At 48.5% G+C, this 10,699-nt stretch overlaps 1 protein-coding gene across 1 annotated transcript; it reads right to left on the bottom strand.

Annotated features, from left to right (window-relative positions):
• Positions 1 to 452: 452 nt before the first annotated feature.
• LOC128844958 (transmembrane protein 100-like) lies at positions 453 to 10,047 on the bottom strand. The gene is made up of 2 exons (XM_054043144.1): positions 8,846 to 10,047; positions 453 to 489 (listed from the first exon to the last, which is right to left on the bottom strand). Exon 1 carries the CDS (start codon positions 9,885 to 9,887, stop codon positions 9,516 to 9,518), a length of 372 nt encoding a protein of 123 aa, XP_053899119.1. The 5' UTR covers positions 9,888 to 10,047; the 3' UTR covers positions 453 to 489; positions 8,846 to 9,515.
• Between the last annotated feature and the right edge of the window lie 652 nt (positions 10,048 to 10,699).

Here is a 10,699-nt window from a genome sequence, read left to right as displayed (position 1 = left end):
GATCATTCACTTTAAATTCTCAGGGGTTTTCTTGGTCCTGCTTGCAGGCTAGGGGACTCTGGAGGGAAGTGTGAGATCTGAGCCTCGAAACACTCAGTTTGCAGATAGCCTGGAATAAGGTTGGATGGTGTGTTCCTCTCTGTTTTAAGAGAAGCCTACTTTGTCTTGCTCTGTTTTGGGGTTCTTGTGTGCTTATCATTCTGAATTCTAAGAAATAAAGCAATATTACATAGCAGCCTTCCAGCATGTTTCTTCTACCTAGTGTCTGTGTGTGTGTGCCATGAACACAACAGCTCACAGAGAGTTTCAGTGGCTTGTACAAACTCAAATTGCAAGTGCATGGCAGAATCTGGCATCCTGAGCCCCCTTGATATGCTATAACCATGGTTCCTCACCATGAGACCACACTTCTTCCTCTGCAGTTTTGAACTTCTCTGGCTTCTTTGTCGGATCTCGGATGGCATATGTAGCACTTCAGGGGAAGAACAGCTGCTGCAAGGCAAGGTATGGGTCAGCAGGTCAGAGTCACTAGTGGCAAGCAGGAAGTAGTGTGGAAGTACGTCTCTGTGTAATGTGCATGTGTGTCCCGCTCTGAAAGATAAGACTAGAGTACTGACATAGGATCCAGGGATAGTTGCAAAAAATACCAACTCCCAGTAGAAACCAAGTAGCATGTGAACAGCAGATCCTTCCTCCACCTCAGGGAAAACTTGACAAAGCATGGCAGTGCGCTGCCTACATATTAAATTGGATGCTGTCTTTATCCATCATGCTGTGTCATTACTCTGTTAATCTGCTTCCTCCTGCTAAAGGCTGAGCTCACTAGAGATTGTATCAGATACTCAGATCTTGGTGTAAGGCCAAGAGATAATTCCACTGAGCTGAGGTACTTATCTGCCCCTCCCCCCCCCCTTACAGTAGTACCCAAAAACCTTGCAATCTTTAATATATTTATCCTGAAAGGGGAGGTGGGGAAGTATTATCTCCACTGCACCCAGGTGGAACTAGGGCAGAGAGGCTAAGTGGCATACTCATGCTCACATAGGAAAGTCTGTGACTGAGCAGGGGTTTGAATCCTAGTCTCCTAAATCTTAGGTTTGCACCCTAAACACTGGGCCATCCCTCCTCTCTAAACAACTTTCCAATAGAGTGATCTGACTGGCCGCTAGTCACACTGGAACTAGAACGCATCCCCATAACTGGGATTTAGAGCAGAAAGTGTGAGAAATTGAGACCTCTGTTCTCCTGACAGTGCAAATTACTCAGTCCTCTTCCCAGGCACTATGGGGTATGGGGAGGTGGGGGGTGGGAATGAGCAAACAGGGTAACCATGAGCTTTATTCCTTTATTATTAAAAAGTATCTTTTCAGTGCTGTTGGATCTAGAAGGGGTTAATCCTGGCTTTTACCAAGCAGGCTCTACCCAACACCCTGCAGAGTGCACTGTGCTCTATGGGGCATGTCCCTGGTTTCCTCCGTAGGGCTCACACAGTGACGTGGGCTGTGTCATAGCCATAGAACGCAGGCCTCCAGACTGAGGCTTTCCAACCCTTCAGTGTCAGTAACAGGATTACAGCGCACACAAGCACCCTCTTCCATCCAAAAATGCTCTATACTGAAAGAACCAGCCCCCTAGCTATGCATCCAGCAGCAGTCAGTACCAGTGCTCCTGGTTGAGGGTGTATGAGTGTGTGCACACGCATGCCTGTGCAGCTGAGGGATGGGAAGATGAAGGGGATTCACATGGACTGAGGTTGCATGAAAAATACCCAGACAGGGCCCTCCCTGTGCAAAGGCAGGCATTGGAGGCCCTAGGCAGAATCCTCCACTTGCAAAGGGAACCAGTCAGTCAGTGGACTCTGACCACCCAAGCCTCTGTGATGTGACTGGCAGAGATTTGGGGAAGGCAGGCACATATGCAATGGGGATGGAACCAACTAGCTTCACCCTTCCCCCATTCCCAGGGATGGGTGTTCCTAGAGTACAGATTTCAACAAGCCAGATAGCTCCTGCAAGCTCCTGGTGGGCGGGGCACCCTTAGCATGAGGGGAACCTGTGCTATCACACTGTCCATGCCTAAGGCTGGCCAAATGCCCCTTACATTCCAGCTTCCAATGTCTTTGCTAAACACCGGAAGGCCTAAGTGCTTAACACAATCCTCCCCAGTCACATATTATTGTGGCCACGAAATCAATCAACCAAAAGGGGAGAAAGTTTCCCTGTCCTGCCTAATACAGCCCAGCACTCAAAGCCCCGGGGAAGAGCCACCAGCATTCAGGAGAACAAAACAATTGCAGAGAGAGGAGGGAAAATGTTTATCTTTTATACTGGCTTTTTTTGGTCCCGCTCACACTCTCTCTCCAAGAACTGTTCCACTTCATCAAGTAAATGATCCCCTCCTTGCAGCCTTCAAAGACAATCTTTTTTCCTTTAGTGGAAAGGGAGAGGAAATTCAGCACTAGGGAGCCATAGCTTAAGATCAGAAAGAGTGTGACGTACAAAAGAGCAAAGCCAGGAATTTGCCACTGACTGCCCAGAATACTTCAGGACTGACTCCATTTAGAAGCAGTTCTGCGCACAATGCCTCCATTCTCTGTGTTATTCTCTCGCGCGTGCTCTCAAATTTCCAAGGATACTTCAGGCAAAATGGATCTTTAGATGCTTGCGAGTTCATCTGCTCCTACAGCATCTATGCCGCACAACTGGCAGCTTGGTAAACACACTCTGCTCAGGCTCCTCCCAAAATCCCAAGAGCAGCTGCATGTTTCTGCTGAAATGATCAGGGCAAAATAATGAACAATGTTGCTATTTACATTGTTGTTTTAAGGCTTCACATTTAATGACAAATGAGTTAATGACAATCACATTTCTCAGATTCACACAACACTGCATTGGGTCATATTCTGAAGGCTTCCTCTGAAACTAGAAGGGTTAGAGGATGAATTTTTTAAAGAAAACTCAAATTCATCACAATTTGAAATGCCAGCCAGAATCATAGATTCATAGATTATAGGACTGGAAGGGACCTCGAGAGGTCATCGAGTCCAGTCCCCTACCCGCATGGCAGGACCAAATACTGTCTAGACCATCCCTGATAGACATTTATCTAACCTACTCTTAAATATCTCCAGAGACGGAGATTCCACAACCTCCCTAGGCAATTTGTTCCAGTGTTTAACCACCCTGACAGTTAGGAACTTTTTCCTAATGTCCAACCTAGACCTCCCTTGCTGCAGTTTAAACCCATTGTTTCTGGTTCTATCCTTAGAGGCTAAGGTGAACAAGTTCTCTCCCTCCTCCTTATGACACCCTTTTAGATACCTGAAAACTGCTATCATGTCCCCTCTCAGTCTTCTCTTTTCCAAACTAAACAAACCCAATTCTTTCAGCCTTCCTTCATAGGTCATGTTCTCAAGACCTTTAATCATTCTTGTTGCTCTTCTTTGGACCCTTTCCAATTTCTCCACATCTTTTTTAAAATGCGGCGCCCAGAACTGGACACAATACTCCAGCTGAGGCCTAACCAGAGCAGAGTAGAGCGGAAGAATGACTTCTCGTGTCTTGCTCACAACACACCTGTTAATGCATCCCAGAATCATGTTTGCTTTTTTTGCAACAGCATCACACTGTTGACTCATATTTAGCTTGTGGTCCACTATAACCCCTAGATCCCTTTCTGCCGTACTCCTTCCTAGACAGTCTTTTCCCATTCTGTATGTGTGAAATTGATTTTTCCTTCCTAAGTGGAGCACTTTGCATTTGTCTTTGTTAAACTTCATCCTGTTTAACTCAGACCATTTCTCCAATTTGTCCAGATCATTTTGAATTATGACCCTGTCCTCCAAAGTAGTTGCAATCCCTCCCAGTTTGGTATCATCCGCAAACTTAATAAGCGTACTTTCTATGCCAATATCTAAGTCGTTGATGAAGATATTGAACAGAGCCGGTCCCAAAACAGACCCCTGCGGTACCCCACTCGTTACGCCTTTCCAGCAGGATTGGGAACCATTAATAACAACTCTCTGAGTACGGTTATCCAGCCAGTTATGCACCCACCTTATAGTAGCCCCATCTAATTTGTATTTGCCTAGTTTATCGATAAGAATATCATGCGAGACCGTATCAAATGCCTTACTAAAGTCTAGGTATACCACATCCACCGCTTCACCCTTATCCACAAGGCTCGTTATCCTATCAAAGAAAGCTATCAGATTGGTTTGACATGATTTGTTCTTCACAAATCCATGCTGGCTGTTCCCTATCACCTTACCACCTTCCAAGTGTTTGCAGATGATTTCCTTAATTACTTGCTCCATTATCTTCCCTGGCACAGAAGTTAAACTAACTGGTCTGTAGTTTCCTGGGTTGTTTTTATTTCCCTTTTTATAGATGGGCACTATATTTGCCCTTTTCCAGTCTTCTGGAATCTCTCCCGTCTCCCATGACTTTCCAAAGATAATAGCTAGAGGCTCAGATACCTCCTCTATTAGCTCCTTGAGTATTCTAGGATGCATTTCATCAGGCCCGGGTGACTTGCAGGCATCTAACTTTTCTAAGTGATTTTTAACTTGTTCTTTTTTTATTTTATCCGCTAAACCTACCCCCTTCCCATTAGTATTCACTATGTTAGGCATTCCTTCAGACTTCTCGGTGAAGACCGAAACAAAGAAGTCATTAAGCATCTCTGCCATTTCCAAGTTTCCTGTTACTGTTTCTCCCTCTTCACTAAGCAGTGGGCCTACCCCGTCTTTGGTCTTCCTCTTGCTTCTAATGTATTGATAAAAAGTCTTCTTGTTTCCTTTTATTCCCGTAGCTAGTTTGAGCTCATTTTGTGCCTTTGCCTTTCTAATCTTGCCCCTGCATTCCTGTGTTGTTTGCCTATATTCATCCTTTGTAATCTGTCCTAGTTTCCATTTTTTATATGACTCCTTTTTATTTTTTAGATCGTGCAAGATCTTGTGGTTAAGCCAAGGTGGTCTTTTGCCACATTTTCTATCTTTCCTAACCAGCGGAATAGCTTGCTTTTGGGCCCTTAATAGTGTCCCTTTGAAAAACTGCCAACTCTCCTCAGTTGTTTTTCCCCTCAGTCTTGATTCCCATGGGACCTTACCTATCAGCTCTCTGAGCTTCCCAAAATCTGCCTTCCTGAAATCCATTGTCTCTATTTTGCTGTTCTCCCTTCTACCCTTCCTTAGAATTGCAAACTCTATGATTTCATGATCACTTTCACCCAGGCTGCCTTCTACTTTCACATTCTCAACGAGTTCCTCCCTATTTGTTAAAATCAAGTCTAGAACAGCTTCCCCCCTAGTAGCTTTTTCAACCTTCTGAAATAAAAAGTTGTCTCCAATGCAGTCCAAGAATTTGTTGGATAGTCTGTGCCCCGCTGTGTTATTTTCCCAACATATATCCGGATAGTTGAAGTCCCCCATCACCACCAAATCTTGGGCTTTGGATGATTTTGTTAGTTGCTTGAAAAAAGCCTCATCCACCTCTTCCACCTGGTTAGGTGGCCTGTAGTAGACTCCTAGCATGACATCTCCCTTGTTTTTTGCCCCTTTTAGCCTAACCCAGAGACTCTCAACACTTCCGTCTCCTATGTCCATCTCTACCTCAGTCCAAGTGTGTACATTTTTAATATATAAGGCAACACCTCCTCCTTTTTTCCCCTGTCTATCCTTCCTGAGCAAGCTGTACCCATCCACACCAACATTCCAATCATGTGTATTATCCCACCAAGTTTCAGTGATGCCAACAATGTCATAGTTGTATTTATTTATTAGCACTTCCAGTTCTAATCAACTCAGTCAAAACCTTGATTTCCCCTGGATGGCAACATAAGAATTGAGATGTCGTCATAATAGGGTGGCTCTGAATGGGAGGCATATAGAGCAAGTGCAGATGAACCTGCAAGCAACACAGACCCTCTTTGCAGAAATATCCTTACCACTAAAGAGCAAGGAAAAATAGTAATAATAATAGTGAGCATGTAGCTAGAGCTGCCCTTCACAGTGATTTGAGCTTCACAGTTTATTAGAGTTCAAGAAAAGGCATGATACAGAAGTAGAACTGCATCTAAGCAGCAGAGGTCAACTTCTGCCTCAACTTAAGTGACTGAGACTTCACTGAATTCCTGGGTTAATGCCAATGGCTTCTTTGGAATATTTTCCCAGTGGCATCAGAGGCCTTTTAAGATTGATGCTCCATCCTTCGTGCACATGAATTAATGCACAGGGTGTTCTCTCTGAGGTGCTCCTGGAACAAGTGGGCAAGATCAGCACACAGTGTGACGTACCCCAGGTGCTGCACTACCTAGACTCTTGGGTTCCTGCCTGGGGTTAGTCTGTGTCAGAAGAACCCTGGCTTTGTTTTCAAGCACAGATGGTGGCACTATTTTATGAACATTTTAAAATATGGACTCTCAGCTGGATTAGGTTATGGGGAAGGGATAGTACTGAAGTCACGTGGTCTAGGATTTCCCTGAACTCTGTGTGTGGGGAAGGAGAGGGATGAATGGGTTAGGAGCAAATTCACTCATAGAGCACTGCTATTCTGATCCACTCGGAACACCACATTCAGAGGGGCACGAAGGGGGACACTTAGCACACAAGTCACAATTTCTTGGGGTGGTACTTCTCAGGCACTCGAGCCCAGGTTCTCCTGCATCATGCCTGGCTGGGCCTCAGCCTCTCACTCAGCTGGGCGCACTCCAGTTTGCAAGGGACTCTCTTCTTGCAAGCTCCAGGAAAGGGTTAGCGCACTGCTCACAGATGAGTAGGAGGCAGCAGGTACAGTCAAAGTCTGGTGCAGTTGGAACCATCACTCTGTTCACTCCTAAAGATGCATGAAGAGGCTGGGGCAAGAATGGTACCTGGTAGGAATGCTTGAGGCCAGGGCACCTGCTACCTTTCAGCAGCTTGCCCACTGAAGAAGCTTGAACTGCCCTTTACTGCTTTGCCACCTCCCCTTTAATCTCACCAGAATGAAGCCACAGTTAGAGATGGATCTGAGAGTGAATCCACACCCCCTTGAAACTTTGTGGACATTTGGTTCCAAACTTTATAGCTCTTATAATGGGCCCAAACTGGAACCCCACATCCAAACACCCTCAAACTTTGGGAAAGAGATCTGAATCTAAAAGCTGCTGCTCACTCCAGAGATCATCAGAACAGACGTGGTTCACACACACAATCCGGCAGCCCAGGAAATGCCGGGGATTTCACTAGGCTGTTGGGGGCTATTTGATTACAGCACACAGAAAGAGAGAAAGCAGACATGCCTTTAGGAGCTTAATTATAGAAAGCCTGTCCATTTCTTGGGAGGAAGCCAAGCAAGAAGGGGTTAACCCAGCAGGCTTCCATTCCTCCTCCTACCCACACACAAGAGACTTTCTAAAATTCACCATCTCTTTCTCTGCCTTTGCAAAATAGCTGTATGCTGGGGAGGCAGGGTCCTCTTCCCAGTCCTCTCTCCTTCCCACTGGAACCTGCACTACTGTCCATCATCAACATCTTTAGGGTAGGTAACAAAGGAATGTAACTTGGCTGAAGATTTTCTGGGAAGGAAGTATAAAAGAAGGCACAGGAAGGCCACCATGGGTTCTCTCCCCCATCTCTCCTTAGCCCCGCCTGCCCCCTTTCTAGGCTCCTGTCCTTATTAGTTCAATTTTTCCATTTTTGTTGTGTTTGGGGAAAGGCTCCAGCTGCTGCAAAGCCAGGAGAGCAGCCGCTTTCTGTAGCTCCTGGCACGTCTCTGTCGGGAAGGAGTCTGCAGTGGGCTGTTTGCAGGAGCGTGCCCTCTGGGGTTGGTGTAGGATGGGTGACCCCATCTGTAGATGGGAAGCAGAAGGGCAGCTGATACTGTGGTCCTCCTTGTTGCAGTCTGGCCAGACCCTGCCCCAGAGATCCCACCAGATCAGAGTGAAAGACTAGGCTAAGTGCGTGGGGCAGAAGATGCTTCCCAGAAGGGTGATGGGGAGGGAAGACAAATGGTTGGTTTAGATTAAAGGGATTTATAGCACTGAGGCTACAGGTTGGAGTTGGGTCCCTTGCTTCTTAATTCAAAAAAGGTTTGTAAAATACCCTTCTCCTCCTGCCCCCTTTGACTGCAGCTACAGGTCCCAATCTAGCCACTGCTCTGTACCAGTGGGAGTCAATATCCCCTTTATACTCACTCTCCTACCACTGTCAAGATCTACTCTGAACATGTTAGCAAATGCCCCCTTCCCCCAGGATATCCTCAGCTTTCTTCCTCCTGCAGGCAGTTGTAGCCTCTCCTCCCTGCCTAATGGTTTAGGATCCAGTGCCAGCTCAGCTACATCATGCTGGTGCAGACTGCCTGTGGCTGGGCCAGCCCAGCAAAGGGTAGAGAGACATCCAGTGTGAAGCACAGACACATTAACCATGGGTTGAAGATCCAGTGCTTTTAAGCCTTCTCTGTATGCCCAGCCCTGCTCCACAGTGAAGGGCAGACCAACCTGGTATCTTCTCCTACTGTGCAATGCATCTAGTGGGAGGGCATGCCCTCCTCTGACCTTCCCCTGCTACCTGTGCCCCCAGTCATACTCCTCAAGGAGGGCATGGCAGCCAGGCACCAGCCCCTCCTCTCGGTGCTAAGCCATGCTCCGCAGAGGAGGTCACACCACCCTGCTACCTCAAGTTTCAGCCTCGCTTACCACCCTCCCATCCCACATCAGAGGTGCTCCCTTTTCCTTTAGCTCTTTGGGGTTCACTGCCTCCCCCCCCCCCATTGCTCATTGAGTGTACTGCTCCTCCCTGTCTCCACTAAACACAGAGATGGCGTCTGCTTGGCCCTAAAACTTCCTAGGAACTCCCCACGTTGCATACATTCATTCTGAAAATCCAATAATGGCCTTTGGTCCGGGGCATCGTGGTTCTCTTGGAGAAGGGGTATGACCAATGTCTTTTTGACACCAATCCAAGCATTTCGAGGCTCTTTCAGCCCTCTTCCCCCCGCCATGCACCAGAGACAAAAGCAGAGACATAGGGCACTAGTTCTGTAACTCGGCCCCAGCTCAGCAGCTTCTTGGAAAATTTCAGTTGGATGGAGCCAGGTTCCTTGCAGGTGTCAGATCTCCAGTGCCGCGGTTCTCAGCTCGAGACAAAGCCGCTCTTTAGAAGTGCTGTGAGTGGACGCGGAGACTGGCAGCTCCGCTTTCTCCGGTGACTTTCTCAAGCTAGTTCCAACACTTCCACCCAGAGCCTGTTGCTCTTCGAAAGTGAGCTTGTCGGGAGAGTCTGCTGTGTCGCCAGCCGCGCCTCCCTGCTGCTTGCAGAGGTGACTTATAATCCTTCCTGGGGACCGGGGCTGCACTTGTACTGGCGGTGACATGGCTCGGCTCAGGCAGCAAACAAGGGCGGGCAGGAGCCAGGCTCTCAAGTGCTGGTGTGGTCCACAGAGCCCCCCACCTCCACCATGGGGTGCAGGAAGAAGGGAGATGTCACCAGCCTGGGTCTACCGGTTGGGGTATTGTCTCCGCACCTCCCCAGGCCCGCATCATAGGGCTCCCTGCTCTAAGGAGAGGGGCTCCTCTCGCTGCCTCTGCCGCTGCCTTTCCCGCTTGGCCCGCCAGCAGATGTAAGCAGCCACCAGCAGGCCCACTCCAAACATCAAGGTGGCCACCGAGACCGCCTTGGCGATGTCCATCTGCGGCCCATTGATGATGAAGGTGATGCACGTCGCTGCGACGCCGATGACCAGGGAGACGATGCCGAAGGGGAAAATGCACCGGTACCAGGATTTCTCAGTGCCCCCCGTGGCCAGAGCCAGCTTATTGAGTGTAGCCGTGGAGTCCGTGGTGGTGGTCAGAGGCAGCGCTGGCTTCCCTCCTTGCAGACAAGTGAGCGAGTTGGACTTGCAGCCCATCATATTGGCAAGCAAAGCAAAAGCAGCCAAAACAACGGGAGGGAGAGCCGGGCGTGGGAGGACCCCGCGCCACCACTGCTGGGCTGCTCTGTGAATGAAAGCAGAGACGCAGGTCCTACATGGTCTGCCTTTGTCTCAGCTCAGTACTCGCTCCCTCCGCCCAGGGCCACAGCTAGCAGCTCGCTGGCTGCCTCTCGCTTTTTGCTGGGAGCTTTGGCTCTGGCTCTTTTGCTGTAACGCTGAGCGGGGATTGGCAGATGAGAGGGGTGAGATCATACCTGTGGGAGGGAGCCTGTGTAGCCGTTAACTGTTTCAGGGGCTCTGGCCAGGGGTTTGCCCGGAGCCCCGGCTAGGATGGTTCTAGGGACTCATCTTAGAGTGAGTTTTCACAGTTCTCAGTTGCTTGTACAACTCTAATCGTTTGCAGGGCACTTAGCAAAGGGCAGCCCCCCGAGGAGGGAGTGAAATCAATGCCTATGGCCCTCCAGTGTTCAAGCCCAGCATGTGGGATTCCTCCTGCTAGGTGCCACCAGGAGCCTGTTCCACACCACAGCATTTGGGGGTTGACAAGGCCCACAGTCTTCCCTCTAGGGACTGGTGTTCCCCATGTCCATCCCCTCCCCCCGCCCTCTCCTTCCACTATCAGCAGCCCCACACTCGTGAGCTGGGCTAGCAGAAAACAATCTTCTGACACTGATGCAGTTCCAAGTAGGATTTCAAGCAGGCAAGTCCATATGTTAAGACCAAAAGTACCAGGCAATGGAAGACTGAACCAGTCCCTAGGGGAGGTTTGTCCATATCACACCGCCTCATAT

Source organism: Malaclemys terrapin, chromosome 10, assembly GCF_027887155.1.
Source record: "Malaclemys terrapin pileata isolate rMalTer1 chromosome 10, rMalTer1.hap1, whole genome shotgun sequence".
Lineage (NCBI taxonomy): Eukaryota > Metazoa > Chordata > Testudines > Emydidae > Malaclemys > Malaclemys terrapin.
The sequence above is the reverse complement of the archived record's forward strand: the minus strand, read 5'-3'. Positions and strand labels throughout refer to the sequence as shown.

What these genes read in the sequence shown, in the direction of transcription:
- LOC128844958 (XM_054043144.1), bottom strand. Translation starts at nt 9,887, where the DNA reads ATGATGGGCTGCAAGTCCAACTCGCTCACTTGTCTGCAAGGAGGGAAG.